Source organism: Rhinolophus hipposideros, assembly GCF_964194185.1.
Source record: "Rhinolophus hipposideros genome assembly, chromosome: 15".
NCBI lineage: Eukaryota > Metazoa > Chordata > Mammalia > Chiroptera > Rhinolophidae > Rhinolophus > Rhinolophus hipposideros.
The window spans coordinates 8,338,748-8,363,920 of record NC_138061.1 but is presented as its reverse complement, the minus strand read 5'-3'; the positions used below and the strand labels follow the sequence as shown (position 1 = coordinate 8,363,920).

General features: G+C 46.6%; 1 protein-coding gene across 7 annotated transcripts in view; it reads right to left on the bottom strand.

Annotated features, from left to right (window-relative positions):
* The window catches only part of FGFR2 (fibroblast growth factor receptor 2), a 101,492-nt gene that overhangs the window by 68,920 nt on the left and 7,399 nt on the right, over positions 1-25,173 (bottom strand). For 3 of the 7 annotated variants that reach the window (XM_081073632.1, XM_081073631.1, XM_081073633.1), the window contains exons 3-4: positions 6,425-6,691; positions 5,465-5,542 (exon numbers count right to left, since the gene is read on the bottom strand). The exons of 2 other annotated variants lie outside the window; for them this stretch is intronic. In XM_081073632.1, the coding sequence (XP_080929758.1) occupies positions 5,465-5,542; positions 6,425-6,691 (345 nt within the window). The remainder of the gene's footprint in view (positions 1-5,464; positions 5,543-6,424; positions 6,692-25,173) is intronic. 2 more of the 7 variants (XM_081073634.1, XM_081073635.1) reach the window with 2 other exon arrangements.

Sequence of the window (25,173 nt, the reverse complement as noted above, 5' to 3'; positions counted from 1 at the left end):
TCCAGCTCCCTGAGCAGTGCTCTTTCAACCACTCTAGGCTGCCCTTTGAACTCTCCCATGGTAATTAAGTCAAAAGTTCAAGATTTATGTGAGCTGTGGACGCTGATGACTGCCAACTGTATTTTTATTGATGCAAAACTAAAAAAAAAAAAAAAAAAAAAAAAAACCCCACAGCCTGTTTTGGCTCCTAGATTAAGTCTCACAAACTCCCTAAAGCCCCACTAAGGCCTCTCTATCTTAAGTCTATAATTAGGGTCTTTAAAAATATCACTAATCAGGACATTTGAATGCTTTGAGACCTGGGTGGGGAGTTGTCTCTGCGAGCTCTACCCTCTCTCCATTCTTTCTGTAGACTGCAGTTCATCTGTGTCAGTTTTTCATAGATGAAGAGAAAACAAACCTAACAAAATATGGAGATGTGAGCGAGGGTATGGTTATGATGGGGCTTTGCTTTATAATGAGAAGTCTCATTAAAACCACGACTTGTTGACCAGCAAAGCATTCAATAATACATTAAACCAAACCAGGCTAGTTACCCATGTGTGAAATGCCTGAGTCCACTGAGAGACTTGCCCCGTGGGAGTGCCCAGAATCTGCCTTCAAAAGAAAACCCTCCAGTGGTTTCTGATGCTATTTGGCCAGAGGGGAGGCTGAGAACAAGAGATTTTCAATCCAGCCGACTGGACGGAACACCACTGCTGGCCACTGTGATAAAACACGCAACCCAATTTATGATGAGGTTTCATCACAAAGGAATTTCAAAAAATTTAGGAAACCTGTGCACTTTGGGGTTGTTTGTTTGTTTGCTTTCAATTCTTGGAAAGTTCAACACAACTAAGAAGCCAACATTTACAACTTAGATATAATCTCTACCACGTAAAACTCCCAATTAGAGCAAAGGTGACTACAAACTGTTATTATCAGCAGATTAATCAATGAAAGGAGTTTGGAACCTCAGGCAAAGAACTTTCGTGTTCCACAGTTACTTCCAAAAAAAAAAAAATTGCCTTTTTCCCTGATGCCGGCATGGGCATTTGCTGCAGGTCTCAACAGGAATGAAACCAAAACAGAAAACTACCTTGTCACTCTCTTCACTCGACAGAAAACCACTCCAGCAGCAAGAATCTTGATATAGCTGTCTCACTATCAATTCTCTCTACTTAAGCCGCCATCCCGAACTTTTTGTCAATTGTGCTCTTCCCCAAGAACGTCGGGCTTTTCGGCAACATTCATCACTTAAACACAAGTTGGGGATTAAAAAAAAATCACTCCCCAAAAATGGACTAAAGCGTCTACTTATTTGCTACCAGATAACCCATTTAAGATACTTAGTACCTAGGGAAGGCAAGGACTTGTTGTTATGCTTTCCTATGCTAAAGTATAAAATCAGAACCTGTCAAAACCCTCAAGCTGGATGCTTTTCAAAAATTGGCATTTGAAATGGCAACTCTCTGTCCAGAGAGTCTGTTTCACTAAAGGGCAATATGCAACAGCATTATTTCCTGACAGCCAGGCCTGTAATGACATCACAGGATTATTCTGCTCAGGGAAATGTCTAGTGCCGGTTAGGTGTGAGGTCATCAGCGAGTCGGCTACGAAAATATGACCAAAGAATGCCCTTCACACCTGTGATGGAAGAACTTAGCTTAAGAGGGTGGGGAAAGTCAGATCGATGAAAGCAACCCCTCAAGGGGATTTGCAAAAAACATATGCAACAGGATGTTAATAGATGTTGTCTTTTAAGATGGGTCTCAGGTTCAATCAGTTTGGAAAACCCTAGGGAAAGACAAAATTAAACATGTTTTACTACTGAACATTTCAGAGCTTGTATTATGCCGATGGACACTGTAAGTCTCCAAGAAAGAGTCACAGTGTGAGATATTTTCCAAATTCATTCCAAAATACAATTCATTTTTGGCAGAGAACTATTGTGGACTAGGGTTCCAAGGGATATTCTTTGGGAAACCCCAGCCTATTCTCTTAATGTAGAGACCAGGCCTGAACACTGCTCTGTTTTCCATGAGACCCATAAAAGATGGATGTGAGGGCTATAATTCCACAAGATATTCATTCACCATCCAGGCTGGTCCTCGCCCTCCAGGAGCAGTCTACTGGGATAGGTGGGTCTGACCCTGAGATATTATGTGATACTTGAACGTGCTACAAGAGAACAGAACACAAACACTCAAAATCGAGCCCCTCGGTCTCTTCATGTGGACAAGGAAGCCCTCTACAGAGGAGCCCATTTCTGAGCCGGGTCTCGTGATGACGGAAGAGTTGAGATCAAGAGTTGTAAAGGTTGCCGAACATTCCTACAAAATCCAATCAGAGCTTGATGTCAACGGATACGACTTTCGTGGCCAAACTTCAATAATCTTGTCTTAATTTTTGACGGCTATTGTTGCCATCTGACCACTGGGCTTTCTGTACAGAATCTTAAGAACTCTACCAGGGAGATAAGTTTGCCTTCCAAAAGTGAGTTAACCACCAAAATTACATGAACAATAATCCAGCGTCCCAGCAGAGGGAACAACCCGCAGTAGAGTATTTTTCAAGCCATGAGCTACAGAATTAACAGATACCAAGCCCCAAAGAGAAGAGAAAGGTTCAGAAAAGCCAAGCAATGCTGTCAGCACAGGGTCACTGAACCATCATTTAACTTCACTGAAGAGGAACTTTCCAACACACCCCGGTGGCATTTCCAGACAATCAGAAGGCACCCAAGGAATCAATCTGGACACCGGGGTGTTTGCCAGGTGGCTGAAAATGCAAAGAATTTGGTGCTTCTACAATTTTCCCTATTAATCGGGTCAGGCATTTGACACTTGAGGTGGCAAAAAAATTGTTTTAATGGCAACATCCCTTTCCCCAGCTTGCCAATTACACTGGTCATGGCATTCCTCTGTCCACCCAGGCCACAGCTGCTTAATTTCAGCTGCCCCAGGCTGCACCTGTGAATCAGACCAGCCTAATCACACGAACAGATGGCAGAGGCCGAGTAGCCAGCTAAGAACTGCTATCACTTTAAATCACGTCTAATGTTTCACAGGCACCAAACAGAGGCAGCTCCCGACAGCAGTATCTCTCTGGTACAGCTAACACCAGCCCTTAATCACCACAGAGCACCCATTTCGGGGCAGAGTTGGTGTCATTCGAGAGCTAATTACAAAGAACCCTGGCTGCAAGGTGAAGGCATGGCGACTCATTCACTGAGAACTGGCATTCGTTAAATAGAGCACTCTACTTCCTGGCCCTTCTACCTGGGAACTGGGCAGTCAGGGCTAGTGTTCGGGATGAAAACCTGGAGGTCCATAGCAGGTAATAATCCTTCTGAATTATGAGAGAGTCAGTTCACTGGGCCTACTTGTTATGTAACCTCTACCTTGCTGTTACATGTCATTATCTCCCAAGTGTTCACGGTAACATGCTATTAGGCCACCAGGAAAACACAGTTCCCAGGCATGCCAATACAACCAAGCTGATGGAATATGACGTCCCAATCAATAACAATGACACCCACATGTGGGTACCACTTTAGCGCTCTAAATAACAGTGCAAGCATCCTCACTCTACCCCCACCATCTCCCTAGGTATTAGGGGAGGGGCACTGTGATTAACACGCAACAGACCTACAACTGAATTGCCGCTTTGCCTTTTGTGCACCGATTCATCAATTTCCACTAGACAAAACAGGATTAACTGGAAAATAAAACTTTAAAAAAAAAACCATCCAGAAACAACACCCCTCCCTCTTTGGGTTGTTGGGGGCACTGACTGAGCCAGCAGTCATCAAAGAGCCTGCCCAAAGCAGGAGCTCATCATCACTGCCAGGGTCACTCACTGCCTCCCCTGCTGGAGCCAACGAACTAATTAGAAGTGAGTGATGTCTTCTGACGTACCAGGGTTTTATTATTAAAATATAATAACCTCATTAGAAGGCTGGTACAAGTCACAGTGGAAAAGATTTTCACCCACCTTATTACCCACGGTTTTATGAGCAAGATCTCTAACAGTAAAACTCGTTTGAAGCAGATGTGTACACATGAATCCCTAGGCCAGTGGTTCTCACACGTAGCTGTGAGAATCACCCCCAGCGTTTCTAGTTCAGTGGCACTGGGGTGGGGCCTGGGAATGTGCGTTTCTAGTAAGTTCTCAGAGGAGACTGAGTCTAGTGATCCGGGCCCCCAGCTTTCTCTTGCCAGAAAGTGAAAACTTATGTACACCAAAATATTTCACTTTTTGCCCAAGCTGCTAGGAGACGCAGGGATTAATCGATTCCCCACTTAAGAAACACATTATTCCAGACGCCTGACAAGATCAATTTTCTCTTCTTCCTTGAAAAAGCCCTGGGCCTATTTTAATATCTAACTGTCTTATTATTTAGCCCTTGTTTAAATTTAATAAACTTACTAAAATCCTTTTTAAGAAAACGTAGAGTATAAGTCTAAGCAACAAACATCAGTGACTAACATAAAATCACTTTGGGAACATTCCAGCTACATTATGGGAAAATACAACTAATGCTATGTTTTATCTTCTTTTATTGAACAAACACTCACAAGTATTTTTCTGAACACTATGCAAATATGAACTCCCCTAGCCCTCTTTACAACCCCATCAGGCATTATTATCATTCCCATTTTACAGTTGAAGAAACTAAGACACAGAAGTTAAATTACTTGCCCAAGTTCACCCAACTCAGGAAGCAGGATGTGAACCCAGGCTGCCCAGCTCTGAGCAGCCATGCTCTTATTCACCAAGTAAAGGCCTCCTACGTGTCAATGCTCAGAGTTCACTGCCTTTAAATAAGCAAATAGCACTCACTGGTCCCCTTTCCTATTGGCAAAGTAAGGCATACTTTCCTTATTTCTGTTTCGCATGCAATAATATTTCAAAAGCCATGGTTTCTCAACATTAACACTGTCAACGCTTTGGATCAGATCATTCCCCTACATTGTAGGATGTTTTAACCACAACAGCTCTGGCCTCTACCTACTCCATGCCACTAGCCCCCCACCCACCCTGCTGAGAAAACCAAACATTGCCCAGTATTCCTCGGAGCAAGGGGAAAGGAGAAGAATCGCCCCTAGTTGAGAACCACTGGGTTAAGCCAAGCACCATCGACGGTTATAAAGAAAACCAGGATGTTATGTGGATCTGCTAGCTTTATGTCTCTGAATAGTGAGACACCAACGGGAAAAAAAGAAAACCAAGGAAATATAAGTTATAACTACTTTCAAAAGACAGTGGCTACTGACACAGTAAGAAAGGACAAACAATAGAGAAGCGTGTACAGGAACACTGGTTTATTCTCAGATTTGAAAGTCAGGAAAAGTAGACACAGCAGAGAAAGGTGGGGGCCGCAACCACCGCATCGAGAAGAGCCAACAAGAAGACAGGTGAGAGTCGGGACTTCCCCCCGAGCAATCCTCTGTCGGGACGTTCAGAGACGGCTGCTACTTACTCTTGTTGTTACTGTTCTCACTGACAAAATCCTCGGAGCCGTCTGTGTCGTCCTCATCATCTCCGGATGAGATGGCATCTGTATTCAAAAGAACATATCCACGGTTGTGTTTTTGCCAAGCAAAAGGCCACAATCATCTACAATTTTGTCCTTCCGGATAGGGAATTAATTCAACAACCCAGGAGCCCACGCAAAAAGTCTGAGACCATGTTTAGTTAAGATGGTGTTAATGGCTTAAATTTTCTCTCCATGATGGAAGTTGGTCTATAGTATCATTCCCAATGTTTTCTGCTTTCACATTATTTAAACATTTTATAAAATTAGATATACTGAATCTGGATTTTAAGCTTCAAACAGTCTTCAAGTTCCCAGCAAATTTACTGATTGCATAATATCCAAAGATTCTTTCCAACACAACCTTTTAGTGTTCAGGGTTCCCTTCAAGAAAGGAATTAGTCTCCAGAAAAACTTAGCCCCTGTGTGGCCTTCCAACCGTTTACTAACATTCTGAAAGCAAAACTGTAAACTCGGCCACCAACGGGTCTATGCAGTCCCCCCTCACTGCATGGAAGAAAAAATCCAGGAGAGAAACTCAAATTTTAATAAAAGGGATGAGAAATCTTCAGCATCCAAATTTTAGTCCTATACTCTAAATGCCAAGGACGCCACTGGTATGGGGGTGTGGGGGGCTGGCTATGTTTTTACTTATTTAAAAGCATGCTGTCTTAAAAGAAAAATGTTACTTTGCACGTGAGAATCCTGTCCTTTTTAACAAGCAGCCTCTCTAATACACCAGGACCTGTGGAAGAACTTCAGAAGCAGATCAGTAACAGACTATGAAGCTCTGTGCCTGGCATCCAATCAGCAGATCCCACTATGATTTCACTTGTCCAATGAAATTTTACCCAGAAAACGGCTACAGAGAAGAGAGAGAGCAGAGGGGCTCGCAGGCCAACTCACCTGTGACATTCACCATGAAGTAGACAGTTTCACTGTCTACAGTCCTAGCAGCAGTACAAGCATAGAGGCCGGAATCTCTAGGCGTGGCACCTTTTATCTGCAAGTATTCCCCAATAAGCACTGTCCTATTGTTGGGCCCCAAGTGTACCCCATCCTTACTCCAACTGATCATGGCGGCATCTCTCAACTGGCAGCGCAACTCTAGCGACTCCCCGGGCGCAGCCACGTAAACTTCTGGTTGGGAGATTTGGTATTTGGTTGGTGGCTCTGTAGAGAGGTGGGAGAGAGAAGATGGAGACAGATGGGAAGGAGCAGAAGGAGAGAACGTCCAACAAAGGTCAGTGGAGGCCCCTTTATTCGCAGGACAGCAGTTCTTGTTTTGCAAATGGACCCGGCAGACATTGGCCTCTCCCCGAAACCCCAGGAAATGCAACCCCAAGAAAAGGGCCTTCACACACAGAGCTGAGTATCTGAAACATGAACCAGAGGAAGCACCCAGCAGAAGCTGCCCCGCTTAAGTTATTACCACAAACTATAGGGATTTAAACACAAACCCAAAACCCAGCATAGATGTATATTGTACAAGAAAACACTTAAGTCAATTGGCAATCAGAGCCTGCTTTCAACGGAACCCTCCTGAGAAATTCCATTATTGGGGTGTTTTTTATGTGGAAGGACGTGTGTTTTACAAAATGTGCCATTCAACATGACTGCATGGCTGTGTGTCTACACACACACACACACACACACACACACACACACACACACCTCTATTTATTTGATCTGGACGTTGCCTGTTGTCACAAAGCCAAGCTTTTTGAAATGCCTCAAACTCAAGGGAAACCAATGGGTCCTTCTACAAAACGGCCATCTGAGTTTTCATGAGCTCTCAGATCAGAACTTTGCAGGTCTGGAGATTTAATTCCGTGCTGGGTGAGCTGAGATAAGCTGTTTTTCTTAACATGATAAAAGCCTGCAGGTCTTAACACCAAGAACAAAAAGAGGAAAATGCCCCAGAGAGCCCAACGGTGGTCTCCATGGAGCTCAAACTGATCCTGAAGGGAAACCGCTGGGCACTACACAGTGAAAAAGAATCCTGCCCTGCCCGCCAGCCCCCACCACACCTTCTGGATTCCGGCCACCTCAGGACCCTGCCTGTGAATCCTTAGGACTACTCATTCCTTCCCCACTTCCTGCTCCCAAACTCAATTCAGCCTTCAAGGCACAAATCCCGCAGTGCCTGCCTGGACAAGAGACTGTCATCCGTCACCAGACCCGGAGCGAAGTGGATCCACCCTCCTCCTCCATCTGCCCACTTCACCACCTCCCTGATGAACTTGTCCTGTCTCCTGAGGAGACACCAAGATGCTATAGGGAGAGCTCAGGTCTCGTGGCTCCTTGGGCGTCCCTTCCTTCCCCCGGGGCCATAGGTGGCACACACATGGATCACAGTACCCAAATATGCAGGGTAGGATGGGACCCAAGAGGGCCCAACCCATGCCACCTCTGTGAGCAGAAGAAAGAAGGAACAATGAGCCTGTAAAAACAGCCAGCGCCACTAATGGCACCCATGAAGGTTCGTGGGTCAGCTTCCATAACTCACAGGGAGAACTATGAATGGTACCCGGAGTCCCAGGCCCAGAAAACACAAAGCTTCCAAGCTCTGGCGCAGAGTTGCTCCAAATCTGGGCAACATCACACGGCAACTGTTTTGCCTTCTGAGTGTGGTCTATACAAATCTCCCAAATAAGACTGAAATAAAGGCACTTCATGTTTCAGTCCCATTGTTGAAGGAACAGCGAGGGTGGTATGCGTCTGGTTCTAAAAATCCTCCTGACCACCTCCAATCACAGCCAACACGGAGGCACACAAGCCAAGAGGCTTGTTGAACAGGCCGTGAACATCAAGAGAGAAGCCCTTCTAAAAGAAAGAAAACACAAGTCAAATTTGACATGAACGAACACGCCCCAAAACAAGGGCAGAGAGCCCCAACTGACAGACAGGCAGGTTATGTTCCAAACGTTTGTGTTTCTCATTGAACAATTATTATTTAATGAACACCTTCTATGGGCCACACTGTATTCTGGATGCACAGGGAGCCACAGCCAACAAGACTAGTCCCTGCACTTAAAAGTTGGGGAGCTTTAGTTACAGTGGGGGTGACAGACAATAAACATAAAATCTACAAAACATATAAAGCATGGAGGTGGTCTTACGTGCCAGGAAATACACAGCGAGGTGGCACACAGGGAGATAGATGGTGGGTACGAGCTCCTACTAGAGCAGGAGTTGGCCCACCCCCGCCATTGCCTGCTTCTGTAAACAAGTTTTATTGGCACACAATTATGCTCATTTGTTTGCATAATGAAAATTGTTGTCATTGTCTAGGGCTGATGTGCTAACATCTGCAGAGTGGCGTAGTTGCTTGCAAGAGAGCCTATGGCCTGCAATGCCTAAAATATTTATAGTTCTGACCTTTACAGAAAGTGAAAGGGCTGTTGCTGGGAACTCAGTGGGCAAGTCCTCAGGCCACAGCTTCCGAGGCTAATAAGTCCTCATGCAGCAGAACTGAGTCACTAACAGAGATATTTTGAACTCAGGATCCTAAGCAGAAAAGGGAGAGGGAGAGAAATATGGGATGGAGGGGAAGAAGGGGAGAAAAAAAAAATTCAGTTTGACCCCAAATCTCAGACCATCTCCCACTTCCAGCGTCCTAGAGTCACAGATTCATGGAACACCAGAAAGGACAGGACGCCAAAGGCCACATGGTCCAAACCTTTTTACAACTGTTCAAAGCAAAGATCAGATGTCATTTGGGTCCCGTTTCCAACAACTAATTACAGAAACAGCATCCCCATCATTAGAATAAATTTACATTGATTAGCCTGGGTCATAAAATAATATTTACTAAGACCACATTGTGCGATCAGCAAGTCACCGAGAATGTTACGGAATTTGCTTTCCTCTGAGCCAGAACTGGTCATCAAGAGATTACTAAGCGGAGAAGTAGCTGGATAAAAGCAGTAACGCTTCCCTCTCTAAATGGAGAGACTGGGACCCAGGCAGCCAAACTGCTTCCGTCCTGGCCTTCAGATAAGGAGAAGCTATATCCCTACTTCATGGAGGCAATGGCATGCTCTAAGACTGTGTAAAAAAGCAGACACTTGTAATTACGATGCAGAAAAATCTCTCTCCCCACTGGGTGGAGTTATGATTTCTCCGTTTTCAAAAGAAAGCATTTCACTGAAAATCCTTTCCTTCACCTGAAACAGGTAAACCACACAGTCTTGCTGGAACCAGGGATGCCTGAAATGCTGGATCAGTGTCACCAAAAGGACACCACCTCCTGTTGGAAGAGGAGGAGTATGGTACAGGGGCGCCTCAAGGGCAGGGACCACGTCTCCCTGGGGGCTAGACACACCGGAGATGTGCTGGATAAGTGGGTGCTGCCCTGCATGAAAAGTGGAAGCCTTGGGTTCCAACCCCACTCCGCTCCTGCTTCACCTCTCATCCTCAAGGTCATCTACTGACAAGCAAGAAAAATGCCCGACTAACAGGGTATTATTACTCAAAGGGACCCAACCAACCACATGAACCTGATCTTCCAAACTATTACTTGTTGGCTCCATGACAGTCACCATCACTGTCATTCTTCAAGGCTGAAGACGCTCGCCATGACCTCAAGCACCACTATTTTCAAGGATAATCAGAGTATATTTGGATTTGTACCTCCATAGATACAAAATGATTTTCCTGATGGGCTCCCATCTCAATGGACCAGTAAGAGGACTTGATATGCTAAAAATGATTTTCATTTCCATTTAAACCCAGTCAAAACTGTCACCGAGTTTTCTGATTACATGGTAAGCTTCAAGGAGAGTAAAATAACTCTCCAAAATATATCAATAAGATAACGATGTTCAGCCACACAATTGAGTCATCCACCCTCAAAGTCTGAAACCAGGAACGGCTGCCGGGCTAAAGTCAGAAAGCTTATGCTTCTCCCTTCCCTAAGTGACCATTTCACAAGAGGCTCATCTGGGGACCCCGGCATCCTGGGTGAACCTCAGCAGAAGCCAGCAATATCTCTGCATATGTTAGGACTCCAAGTGCATCATAGCGGGAGGGGCGAAGGGGCCGTTAAAAGCAAGAGAAATCCAGGAAAGGGGAAAGAGGTTGGGGAGAAACAGTGCCAACAACAGGGAGGAGAGTGAGTCGGGGAGGGCCAGTGGGTCACAGGATGGGGCACAATGCCACAATGACCCCCTCCTATGCCACCCAGCAGCTCCCAGGGGCCGCGCTTGCAGGTCCCTGCATCAAAGACATCTCAGGCCAAGGTGCCAAGAACAACAGAACACAGCCTGGAACCCAAACAGCCAGCTCAGTAGAAGTGATTCTGTCCCCACCCCTGCAGTGAGACCGCTCGAGGCTTTGGTTTCCCTTCCATGCTTGAGTCCTTTGGGTGACTTCCCTGCAGTGGCATTTATATCCCATCGCTCTGTGGGAAGCCACACAACTCGCCAGCTCCCTGACTTCGTCGGTGTCAGCACCCTGCCCCTGCGATACCCTAGCACCCTCCCTCACTTCCATCGCCTTCCACCCACACAGGCCAGTGCCTCACTTGACTCCAAGGTGCACAGCACAACCTGATGGCTGACACAGGGCAAAGTGCTCCCTGGGAGATTTAAACAATACCTCCTAAAGCAATAGTAACATTCACTGGATTTATTGGCTCTGGTGCTGCGGCGTACCTTTAACCTTTCTAAGGCAGAGGTGAGGGGAGAAACCCACACGGGCTCACAGTCCAACATTTCCTTCATCCCTTCTTGCCAAAACACAATGAGGGAAGGTTCCAGAAGCCACTTTGCTACACACCAAAGGCTCCCTCAGAGGCTTCCACAGACAAACAAAAAAGTATGTTTCCACACATCTTTCACGATACAAATTAAAATTTGAAAAGAGAGAAACGTGGAACAAACACACACTAGTGTTGGCCATTCTTTGTCACTGTTCCCTAAAATTGCTAGACAAACAAGGCGAAGAGTTTACCTTCTGGGAGGGCTCGACACACTTGTTTCTACCTGCTGCAACCACACGACTGGTGGCCAGCAGCTCAGCTCTGCAGATGTTTGGTTGCACCCATCTGAACTTGACCCCCAGAACTTTCAAACATTTGAGAAGAACCAGCAGCACGTGATCGCACAGCTTCTTTTCCATAAATTGACTACCCTGATATTTAAAAATAGCAGAAAGAGATGGGCACTTCTATAGCTAGTCCAAAAAGGAAAGGTGTGAATAACAGCAGTCACGGCATAGTCTGTGTGTTATTCCTCCCTGGAGCTGGGTCCCCTTCCCTCCCCTCTAAGAAATTCCTCAGGCCATTACGCCCCCAAAGCCAATGGGGATTTAGAACTGAGGGGCCTTGGCCTGGGAAGAGAAGGAACCCGGGGCAGAGGCTCCCTGACTCTCCAAGTCCCTTAGCAGATGAGGGTAGAAGAGGTCATGACCTCCTGTCTCCGTGTGACGTCACGCTGATGTCACGAGCTACAAGCTGCATGAATATACCTGTCGGGCAATAAGCCCAGGGAAACCAATACTCGCTGTGTGTGAGTAAAGCCCTAGGAGGAGAAAGCTTGTGAAATCCAGAAAAGGCTGTGGTTTATGCGACTGCACTGTACATGTCCAGCTGAATTCTTCACCAATGTCATCTTACGACAACTGAAGCACTACCGAGAGTTGGAACAGTAAGCTATTTCAGGTAACACTTTATGTTGCCAAACCAGCGATAGCAGCACTTCAGACTGTCACTTTTTATAATGTTTGCCTATAAACTTTTCCCGTGTGGTTTTTGAAATGGCGCCCAAATGCAAACAGAGAACAGATGGGAAACCCACGTCTTGCCCTGTCCAATCGTTTCGTGGGGAACGGACAACAGATTTAAACAGTTAAGGAAGAAAAAAAAGCCAATGGGACAACTAACTAGATCACATTTCACAAATTGAGCCTTTTCTGGGGTTTCCTCGGGACGGTGTCTTTTCAAATGTCAAGACTAATCACAGCTAAGAAACAGGAACCCCAGCTTCAAGGATACAGTGGGGTCACCCCTAGAATGCATTCCCCTGAGGTTTCTTCCTCTCAGAAAAGTCAGGAGTGTTCAGCCCTCAACACATTCCTCCAGAAAGGGGGAGAAAGAGAGAAATCCAGAGAGATTCCTCTGGGAGAGAAGGAGGGAAACGAGAGGAGAAGGGGAGGAGAGGGAGAGACAGACAACAGGCAGGTATGTGTCAGACAGCGGAGGCGTGTGCTGTGGAGGCGGGTGTGGGCCGGGGCTGCAGGGATAGACCTGGAGCTCTTGGCACAGCTCGGGGCTCCCACGGGAACTGTAACTGAGCATTTGGGGCAAGACCAGTGAGATGGCCTGGGTTTCCAGGTGCCATCCAGGTATTCTGCCACCTTGTACAAGAGGAGTAAACATCACGGCTGCACGCAGCTGCCAGAAGAAACACACAGAATGAAACGGCAAATGTCATTGCAATGTCACACAGTACACGAAACACAGCAAGTAAGTGGCGGCTGATCCTGTCTGTTCCGGTTGACCTCAACTCGCCCCTCCGGGTCTTTAAGATGGCCTCTAGTGGACACACCACACGTCCCAGTAAGACGTTTTAACGAGCCGATACCCAATTTTCTGTCCATTGGAACGGCACACAGAGCCCTCATATACACAGCATCTCTGGCGCCTTTTTTACAAGCTTGTATCAAGGGAGTCTGGACAGACAGACACCTGGCACTCCAGCAGCTTTTCAATGCTTTATGGCACTAGGCACTTTGCTATGGCACAGTGTCAATCTAGTTGGCATCAAAACTTACCAACAGAAAGAGATAAAGGTACTGAGGTCCCCACCATCGAGTCAGAAATGACAGCCCTTGCGTGCCCTGGCATGGGGGCCCTGAAGACACACAGACAATGACGACGGCAGCAGCAGAGCTGGCTGTTTCAGCTCACACATCCTCAAAGCTTCCCCTTCACAAGAACAGACTTGCAGAAGGAAAAACAGCCTGACATCAAACGGAGGCCTTATAAGGCATAGGTACTACTTGTCCTGAAATGGGGGAGGGAGAGACAAATACGCTGTACAATAGAAAACATGAAAATTCTCTTCCTTGAGAAATGCTGCCAGCATAAAGATGGGGGACAAAAAGAAGTCAAGGCAGGTAAATAAGCAGGGTGAAAGGCTGCAGCTTTCTCTTTCCAATCAGCTGTCAGAATATCTTGTGGACACACGTCAGGACTTAAAACTCTCCCTGTCAGTATCACGGGGCCATAACCACCACTAATAGCTACCTCTGCCACAGTAGCTTGACTGTTCCAGACTGGCTCACATTCCTCGTGATCAGATGGGATAATGGCTAATGTCTCCAATGTGGTAACCATTAAAAATTATATATTTAGGCACACCCCTCGTATAATTTAGGGCTGTGTTTGACAAACACGGTGAACAGCTCTCCGAGTTTGAAAGAGACAAGAAAAATGTAGAAATGGCACCATGCTTAAGAATGTACTAATTTCAGAGGGAGGAGCCAAATATTCAAGCCCTATTTTGTCAGCATCCCCGCTCCTTGTGATTCTGACGTTTTAGGCTGTTAATTATTGTGTTCTCCAAAAGGGGGGGAAAGAAAAGAGGGGGGAGAGGGAGCAAAGGAGAGAGGAGGCAGAGAGGGGAGAGGGAGGGAGGGGAAGAGAGAAAGAGAGAGAAAGAGAGAGAGAGAGAGAGACAGACAGACAGACAGACAGACAGACAGACAGACAAAAGGAGGTTTTCTCCCTGGTCACAATACTTGGCATCAAACTCACATTCACGAAAGCAAAATTCCCACTGGACCACCAGGATACATGTAGGTTGTGAGCTCGTGTCGTCTGCATAAAATCACTAAACAGTGGCAGCTTTTTGAGCGAGAATTTCAAAATTGAACCCTGTGTTCACAAAGCATTTCCTAAACATACAGGCCATCAATGACCTAGTAGTGCCCAGGGAGCAGAAACTGGCACCGCAGGTGATGTCAAAGGGGCTCAACCCTCAGGTCAGATGTACAATGAGGAGCCTACGTGCTCGCCCCCCCCCCCATCCAGACTCCAAACCTCCTGCCTTCTGGAAACACACTCGCCAGACATGGTAGAGGAAGCTGGCACTTCTCAGGACATACAGGGCTTCCTAGAGCACACTGTTCTAGGGGACACCACGTCATCGAAACATTGGCCCTGCCGACCTACGGAGACCACTGGGAAATCTCTGTCAGCTGGAAGGTTCTGTACTCCCTGTGTCATTGAAAGCAGGAAGGGAATGGTGGGGATGGGGGGGGGGCCAAGGTGTCTGGCCTCATGAGGAGTTGAAGAAATGAGCGGGACTTTCCTGACCTTTATTGATACAATCTTTAAGGACAAGAGTGGCCCTGCAGAGGTGTCACCTGTACAATAAACACACGTCATCTCCGGTACTGAAAACCTAACCCTCTGCCCTGAGTCCTGATGACAGCACTTGCCCCTGTGGCAGCCCTCTTTATTGTATAAAGGGGCAAGCCACCTTTCTAATCAGATGCTCCCTCAATTCCCATGGCTATTCCCTGAGCCCTTCATGGTCCCTGAGAATTAACGCTCCAGTCTCATTTCTGTCCCCTCCCTGGTGACTCTTCAGAAAAAGCAAGGAGAGGCTGGAGGTGTTAGAAGTACAGACCAGACTTTAGAACAGACCCAAGTCCCAACTCTGCCACTTACAAATTGTGTGACCTGGGACAAGCCCCCTCACCTTTCTAATCATTTCCCATTTCTTCACCTGCAAACCAAGAACAATACGAAATGAGACGGTGCACAGAAAGCCCCTAGCACATGGATCTGCCCCCAGGAAGCCTTCCAAAGGAAATCATTCTTCCTCAGCTGCAGGAGGCTCAGCACGGAAGAAGGAAAAGCCACGTGACCAGACCAGGTCTTCTCAACGGGGCAAGATGGGGACGTTAGAAAAGAGGAACCTTCTACTATATTTCTAGAGCCCCGACACACAGTTTAGTGCTTAATTATCTACAGGGCCATTCTGTGTTCTGTGTGTGTGCGTGTGCGTGCATGCATGCGTGCAGCATTCTTAAGAACGGGAACGTTCCATGGAGGTCTTCTTGTTCTTCCGGAAACCTCCCTTCCCACCCCTCCCGCATCTGTGGATAATCTCAGAACTCCATCTCTGCAGCTTCCCCACCCCCTCCATGTTAATGCCACTCAAGTCCCTGCTTGCAGGTTCATATTTCTACGTGCCCGAGGGAACACATTACCTGGATGTCTACAGAGGGCCTCACCCAAAATAGGCAAGTGACCTTTAACCTCCTCCTCTTTCTCCTCCTCCTCCTCCTTGCTGAATACAGTCGCCAGGGAACCTTAAGCCAAGCTCCCAGTGGGCCCCAAAGCCTCTCTAGTCCCTCTTGCCTCTCAACCCATCAGGCCCCACACCCCCTCCCTATTAATTTTGTCCCTAAAACAGCTCTGAAAAGAAAAGGCGAGATTTCACGCCCACAGGTCCACTCCAGGCCTCTACCACCTCTCCAAAAGACCTCTGTAAGCCCCCTAACCCATCACCCATGGTCCTACCCACCATGGAGCACCAGAGTGACCTCATGCAAAGCAAATCTAACCTCCACTTTAAAAAGAAAAAAGAAACAGACCACTCCACGCTTTGGCAGGGTAAAATTCAAGGGACATCACCTGCAAGGCCCTGGCTGCTCCCGGCCCCAGATGTGTCTCCCTCACACCTGAGGCTTGACTGTCCACACAGGCGCTGTCCCCTCTACCTACATCCCCCGTCCCACAACTCTACCTGGCAAGCTCCTATTCAGCCTTCAAAGCCCAGCAAATACCTCCCTGGGAAAATTCCTGATTCCCATTAAGACACTGCACTGCTCCCATCTCCAAGACACCAAGGCCTTTGTTTCTCCCTCCACCTGGTATATACACAACAGGTACTTCTTCCCCTACCCACCTACCCACCCATTCCAACTGAGCGCTTTTGAAGGGAGAATCAGCACACCGCTCTCAGACTTTATTTTGCATAAAGACCACCTGGACAGTTTGTAAAAACACAGACTTCCCAAGTTTCTGGGTCAGTAGGAATAGGGTGGGGTCCAAGATTCTGAGTGCCCCACAAGCTCCCAAGGGATGCTGATGGTGCTGGTCCAAGGGTCACACTGTGAGCCAGTCAGCTCCAGTGTCCAAGGACGAGAGTTTGTGACGAACCCTGTCAACCTGGGGGTCCCCTTCCCATCACTGAGCCTGAACGTCCTGGTTTATAGAACAGGAAGATACCTACGGGCTAACCTGCTGCCAGTCAGGAACCACAAGACAAAAACCAAGGCTGCTTGGGGCCGCCTGTATAAACCCTGAAGTGGGGATACATCTGAGAGAAAGCAGCCCCCATCTCGGTGGGGGTCCCCTGGCAGGGGTCCCCCTGCCTGCCTGTGGCTCCACACTGGCCAGGGCAGGCCTGGGTCCCTGTTTGTGGGTTGTAGATTAATACTGACTCATCAGCACAATGTTTTTTTCCAACCACAGGGGAACCTCAATTTGCATTCCTCTGACTTTAAAACAGGGTTTTCTTTCAAATGAAGAAATCTGTCACATCAAATATATGTCCGTTACCCAAGTGGGGATTTCTGGAATGTTCCCAAATTCCCAAATGGAACTAAACATCCAAGGATCTTGTGAGTCGTCATCAACACCCATGTACCCTGTTTGATCACTTTAGTAAGGGAAGAGGCCTGTGGTGGGTTAAAATACCATCTGCTATTCATTCAGCCAACCAATTTGAGACGCCTGATAGTGGTGTGTGGCAGTACAGTAACCCCTCACAATTCCCCTGAGAACAGGATCCCAGCAGGGCTCAGAGGTGACTGATCACAGCCCCATACCATGGGGGAGGGGGGGGTACCTCGCATAGCTCACAAGCTTGAGGACCTGGGTTACAGCGGGTGGAGTACTCGGTCTGCTTTCGAGTGAGCGTGCCCCGAAGCCAGCAGTCTGACTACATTCCAGAAGTGAGTTTTCAGGAGGTCACCTTTTCACACTTAGTGTTACCTGTGGCTGCTGAAAGCTGCTGCGAGGCCCTGCTCGCCCCCGTGCCCGATACTGACATAAACAGTCCGTAAATGATGCAGTCAGTGGACACATTTGCCCTGTAAGTCTCTGAAAGGTCAGATGGATGTCCAAATCCTGTTTGACATTTTCCCCAAGCCCATGGAACAGGCTCCTCCTCGGTAAGAACTTCTGAATAAATGAATACTTTTAAAGTGGCCCCGGGGACAAAAGAAAAATTAAATAGGAAAGTGGGGAGAGGGGGAGTAAGAGTTATTCCACGAGGGCAAGGCTGCCTCATGCTTTTTCAACTGGGAACTTTCGGCTGTATTGTTCAGCAAGTTTACTTAAAGGGCTTGGCCTTTCTTCTCTCAGCAGGACCCCAGTTCCAACACTCGTTCGGAGTCTGCAGATGTGTCCCCCAGACTGGTCCCCCCAGCAGCATCCCAGGCATTTGCAAATGAAGGGACAGCAGCTGGATACTGAGAAACAGATGGCCCTCCTCATTTGAATGGGTTTGATCTGGCAGCTCAGGCCAGGACGAGTTGGGCCTGGCCAGCGCTGCACTGGTGCTCAGGATGAAGGCAGACTCGTAGCCCGAGGGGTCTTTAGCAAGCAGCTGGAATGACCTCTTGGAGAGGTTGCCCTCAGTCGATGTCAGGCAGAGGGGGCACATTTCCAGCTGGCTCTGCCCGGCAGGACCCAGAAAGGAGGGTCAAAGCCACAGGGATCACTTTTCTCTCGATGATTTGCAGAGAAAAGAGAAAATTCCCCCTGGGGGAATCCTGTGCCAGAGGACTTGAAACCACATTAATTCAGGAAATTCCAAATTAAGATAGGCGCCACCGTGGTTAACCTTTCTCCCCTGTCCTAAGCCACATATTTGCATAGAGGTAAAAGCTTTGAGAAACAAACAAACTTTGAAGCGTCCCTACCTCACCAGTCCCTACCTCACCAGAGCGCCTCTGTCAGAATCCTGGGGAGCAGCTGATCTGGAAGGGCTGTGCAAGGCTCCCTAGCCCCTTGGCTTCCTGTGGACAGAGCATGTTCAGACCTTTTTTAAACCAAGACGGTGACCCCTCTCCAGGGAGAAAGGTATCCCCAGGAGAGGCCTGTAACAAAAGGGGAGCTGAACTGGTGTTCACTGCCCAGCCCCGATGTGCCTGCCCGTCCCCCCACCCCACACACACACCGGCAGCCCAGCCTTCAGGCCGGCTCTCGGGCTCCACAGAGGCCTAACAAGAAAACTGCAGCCTCAGGAAAGAGACAATCAAAGAGCAGGCTGAAATGACCCACACGAGTGTAGGCTGGGGGCTGCCCACGACCACCTCCTCACTTGCCACACCTATAAGGGTGGACATCACCTACAACAAGTGACAGTGGACAGCAGAGAGACCAGGCCCTGGACACTTTCCAAACGGAGCAACCTAGCCAGCTCATCTGGCTGGTGCAGAAGAGGGCCGATGCGGGCTGCGTTTGCTGAAGCATCAAGGTGGGTGCCCACCTCCTTGAAGATGAGCGGCAGGAAGCGGGAGCATAGGCCCAGCAGCCTGGCCTGGCCTGCTTTTCGTCTCCTCACATGCCCTCTCATCACTCCAGCACCACTGGTGTCCCTCCAGCACACAGGCCTCGTTGGGGTTTCCCAATTCCCTTTTGAGACACGCCATGCCTTTCCTTCAGAGGACCTTCACCTGGGAATGAAACTGGCCCTCACCTCTGCAGTCGTGTGACCAATGCCCATGTCCCCCACTCAACAGGACTGGAGACAGTGTTTTGCTTGCCATTCTATCCCCACAGAACCTGGCACATAGTAGGGTCTCAAAAAAACGTATCTGGGGGAACAAACTCTTAAAAGTCACAGCAGTCACCATGCAATCTGAAAGGCATGCTATACCAAGGATTTTGTCATCTCAGTCAAGATCTGGGAGTTGTCACGGCACCAGGGCTGCAAAGTTAAGAGGGAGAAGTGCCGTTCTCCTTCCAACCAAGCATTCTAACCTTCTCTCCACACCAAACACCCCCTTCTGAGCACCGGTGACCCGAGTGTCCTGCACTCACTGTGCCAGTGGCCAGTGTGAAGTTCAGCGAACTAAACCAGCCTCCACTCACCTCCACATCTAGCAAGAACCACTCAGAGTTCACTTTTTTTTTTCCAACCACCAAACTGGTCTTTGCTTTAAAAATGGGCTCTTGTGCCCAGCCCCTTCGCCCATGGGACACCCTTCCTGACCAAAGTTAAAAGTGTAGGTGTTGCTGCTTCTGTCCTTTCATTCTCGGAATTTTTCCCTTTTGTTTTTTTTCTTTCCTAGTCTGACATGAGAAGGGAGCAGGTAGGGCTTGGCATTTGGCATTTCCATGACCACAGGTTACAGCTGCCGCAGGTACACTGCAGATGGGCCCCGACCCAATCACAAACCAGAAATGCTGGGAAGAAAAGCTTGACACAATATAAAAGTGACAACCAAAAAGCCTAACTTTTAGTAGGACCCAGGGCAAACTGCCAGAAGCATTTGGAACAAGGAAAAACTGGGAAGGGCCTGCTCCTGCTCCATCAAGGCAGCTTATGAGCAAATGGACAAATACCAGGCCATCCTCTCCTGTCCTGAACTCCTTCCGTGTGACAGCCTGGGTCACTAACTGGGGCTCCGAGCAGTCTTCCCCTTCTTGTCTCCTGGGCAGCAGCAGAGAGGGTTTGCTTCTTACCAATAAGCTACATTCCACTGGAGGCCATTCTAGAAGAATCACAAAGTGGTAATTATTGGAATGTTTTTACTGCCTGTGATTTTTTTCTGCACGTAGCTACAGGTGAATAGTGTGAATATGTGGGGAAGAAGGAGAGATTTAGGAAAGAATGAGAAGGCCATCATAGTATTGCAGGAAAGATCTTCCTGTACATGAAAAAGGAGTCAACTGGGAAATCGCCCCCCTCCCACCCCAGACTCTCCTATCAAGTGTTATACAACAGGGGTATAACATGCGAACGATTGCCCAGCCCCTCCCCCTCGACTACTGTGGCTCCCCAAACAATTTCCTTGAACTCCCTTCCATGAAGACTGGAAGCCCAGCTCCCTGTGTACCTAGGAATGCCCAACAGGCTGACTAGGCGAAGTCACTACAAGCAAACGTGCAGGGATGATAGTGACATACTGTGGAGCTCCCCTCATAAGCCAGGACAAATGCAGAGCATGCTACACCCACCTGACCCCCAATCAATCCCATAACCTTCTCTGCATCAGTCTCCACAGGGCCTAATGACAACCCACTGGAAGCCTCAAACAGAAAAGTCTTTCCTTGCCAAAATACATTGCTCCTCAAGAAGTACATGTCCTGCTATGACTGCATTAGCTGCAACTGACTGTTTTCAACAGGGAAAAAAAATGCCAACCCTGAACCATCTGAACTGCAGGTGGCAAGATGATGGATCACATTTCTTCAGTCCAGACATGCAAACACCCAAGATGATAAAAAGGGTTGGACAGACCCAGGGTCCAGAGCTCTTTCTATTTTAATTAATGTAAATGCTTTTGTCAGATTTATCATTTCACTGTAGGGTAAACATCTTTGAAATGTTGGTTTTAATTCCTATATCAGGTTTTTACCTTGAAAAGGAAATGGGGTGGAGTAGAGAGGAAATTATCATTTACTGAGCACCTACCACAGGCCAGGAATTACAGTAGGGGCTTCACATCCCATCTGCATTTAGTCTTCATAGTCTCCCTTCAAGATAGATGTTATCAGCCCCATTTCAGGGAAAGGGAGGCTCAGAGAGGTTATCTAACTTGTCCAAGGTCACAGCAGCAGTGGATAGTGGAGAGAGGCAAACCGGACTTAATTACCTCCAAAGGCCAAGTTCCTTCTGTGAGTTTATGTCCCCAGAAAGCACATCACATGCCATTCAAAATGACTGTATTCATTTATATTAAAAATGTCCAATGCAGAACTTAGGTTAATTTTATAAGGGATTCTTGGTCTTTTAAAGCACTGAGCGGTTTCGATTTGAAACATTTACAACATTTAAGATACATCTTCAATTGTGCACCCACCTGAGTCAGCTAAGAAAACAACCTGTTTTGGTGGAAATCCAGGAGGTTTAATGGACAGGAAGGAGGTGCCTTAAAGAAAGCCACACTTCTTTGGGGCAATCTCACCGTCAACTAACAATCTCAAGTTGAAGCGTTTTCAAAAAGTTTAAACCCCAAACCTGTCACTGCAAAGACCTTCATTTCATAGCACCACCCCACTCCACCCCCCAACACATAAAATTGGCCTTTTCTATGTCTTGATATTTTTAAAACATTACAGCTGGTCATGTATGGAAAACCATAACAGTAAACAGTCATGGGTAAAAAGAGGCCACATACAGAAATCTACCAGGAGTTCTAGTGTTAGAAAATATTATCATGACAATTTATACAGAGTTCGTAAGGCTCAGAACTGAATTCTTTCTTTCAAGGAAAGGTGCTACATAAATCAAACAAATAAATACGTCCCTTGTCCTCATTCCTTAATCTATCAGTATTTTCCTTATAAGCTATTTTTTGACCTCCTCATAAAACACGTTCGCCATAACCTGAAATTTGATATATGCCTGCATTCCATTCAGACATGACTTGGAATTTACCATTCTTTAGCCGGACGAGGGGTTAAAGGACCGAGTATGCCACGGCTTGGTTCCCTGACTCAGTACAGTCAAAAAAGAATCTGAAATTTTTAATATTCAATTCACATGACGTGGCCAAAGTCCAGAGTGGGGCGTAGTCATTTACGGTATTCCAAAGTGGAATAAATGACAACAGCTCACACCCAGTATGTTAAAACTCCGTCATGGTACAAGTTTCCCAGAACCAACATTACTGAAAACCTGAAGTGCGCCTGTGTTACTTGACACCAGGACGACTGTGGTCTGCACCCCAATAATTAAGTATACTTTTGGTAAAAGCTTAAAGTCATAAATGGAGGCCGCTGAAAGCCTGCAAGCACCACTGATGTGGCTGCCATTTTGGATTTTTCTATCATGCCCTAAATAGAGGATAGTAATGCATCACAGCAAGCAAAAAGAAAAAGAAAAGCTTGGGAAAAGGGTGACCTTTGTTAATTTCAGAAGGAGACATCTCCAAGACATGCTGGCCACCACAGAGAAGTGGCCAGCAGCACATTTAACCAGACCTTTTTAAAGAACTCAGCCTCAGGATACCTTCCCTGCTTCCTCCCCACCTCTCCTAATCCAAGAAGGCCAGAGCTGCACCTGGCTGGGTCACTCCTGGTCTACCTGGGTAGGTAGGAGGAAGTAGCCAGTTTGTGGAGACTCTAAGGCTGCCAGAGAGCCTTAAGGCTTCCCATGAGGATAAACATTTTCCCCCAAATGGAACATGAATTATACATAGCTTTAAAACCTCAAGTTCAAGAGCCCCTATCAAGTCAAAGCTGCGTTCTCAGGGGTTTGTTCACCTTGGATATAATCATCAGAAACCTTCAGGTAAGGCCAACTTACAGCCCTTATACACCAAGCTCAATGTTCAGTCACATAGAGCCTTTCACACCATCAGCATCAGTTAAAAGAAACAATGCAAAGAAGATGAGGCAGGGAAAAAGACACAGGGTAAGGGTGTGGCCTGGTGAGGAACATCAAGCCTTTCAATGCCTGGAAAGCTGGAAAAGCAGAGCCATCTCTAAATCTCACCTGGATATAGCAAAAGGATAAAAAGAATGGGAAACCTGAGACTTAAGTCATCCCTCAAGGAGAATATAATAATAATATAGACCATGGGTGCTTTTGCACAGCCACGTAAAACCCACTGGACCAGAACCATTTGTGGGACAGCCTGAAAAACTTTCAAAACATAAGTTCTGAATTGCCTACCATAACAAGTCACCTTGCTGAGAATCAACCAGTACAGTAAGAGTAGCACACCAGATATATATTTCCTACCTACTCTAACATGCTGGAACCCCCAAATCAATTTCCCACATTTTCCTTTAAAGACTAAAATTAGACAGGTTAAATGGAAATATAAAATTAAGTCAGACTCTGATGAAAGAGGGTGGTAGCCCTTTAGCAATTACCCTGCATAAGTAAACACCCAAACAACAGACTGGCAAGCTAAAGAGCGACTAGATACGTTTTATTAAGAATGTGAACATTAAACAAAACTTCCTATTTAAACACTACCCCAGTTATTTCATAACCATGTAATTATTCATTAAGTCTAATATTGGAAACATCCCATATTGAACTCTGGTTATCAGTTCTTACCCTGAACTGGGTCGGAAAGATTTGAAAGGAACAAGTCTTCAGTTATGGCCCAGAGGTGGGGCTGGTCACCCAGTAGGTACTCAGTGTTTTAACTGGTTCAAATATACACACAACACATACACATACACGCACACACACACGAATTGGGGTCAGAGGGAGCCAGTGTAGACAGTATACAAATACCAGTTCTCTGGGCTTGCCAAATTTTTGCTCTAGAAGTAATATTAAACACAGCTCTTTGTCTATGAATTGTGAAATACTTTATATACTAATAAAGAATGTGTACTTCATTGTGTATTTAACTGCATAAGCCTGCATTTGGTTTAATTGACCAAGAATAAGTCCTTGTTCCTAAGCTATCAAGTTACAGTCAACTCTTAAATATTAACACTCATACTGAGGAACAAAGATGCAGATAATACAAAACAGAAGATTATTTTAAATCATTCACTCTTGGTATGCGGATATATTCTTTTTTCTTTTCTTTTAACTTGCAATTAAATGCGTATGGCTGATATTATGGCATTTACAATACTTCTGACAAAGACATAAAACCATACTGGAACAATCTGAGTCAAGGAGCACGCCTTGCGGACCCCTCACTAATCTCTCTGCTATTGAACTGGGGACCAACTCTGGAGCAGGACAACGGCCCCTCTCAGAAGGTGACCCAAAAATGGGTTTAAAAAAAAAAACCCAAAAACATGCAAACTACTTTCTTCCCAAGTTGTTGCTTTTCAGAATCACTCTTTGTGGAGGGTGGGAAAGTAATTAAAGGTTTGGGGCTAGAAAAGCCCTTTCATTTTAGCTCCTACTGGGCTGGCGTTAAACAAAGACGTCTTAATGTCAACAAGGACTTAATGAACCCGAGTAGATGACAAAGTAAGGAAGAACTTGAAAGTAAGAGTTGTCTCCTCTCCACGGTAATCAAGCTTGACCGTACGTTAACTCATTAGAGTATTAATCAATGGAGCAACACTCAGCATGGAGGACTGCCCTCCATCGTGTCAATAACTGACCACCCTTCAGCTGGTCCCCGACAGCGATAGCCATTTTTAATCTGGAAATATTAACCATTAAAATCTTCTAGAGACTGTTTTCTTCTTAAGTCAGTTGATTAGACCCAACCCTACTGTTACCACTTCAGAAAATGTCCAGAAGAGAAATGATAGCTATGATGACATATGACGTGATATTGTACAAAGCCTAGACAATTGGAAAAGAATCCTCTCGTATCATGGCTCAGGCTCCTTCCCAGAACTTAGTCACATTGTTTTCTGGACACATTTCCCTCTGATCCAGCCCAATAGACATTATCTAAACTGAGCTTCCAAATTAGCCAACCACCAAGTCTTCCAAGATAAGGCATTGTGCAATAGAAGGTCAAGG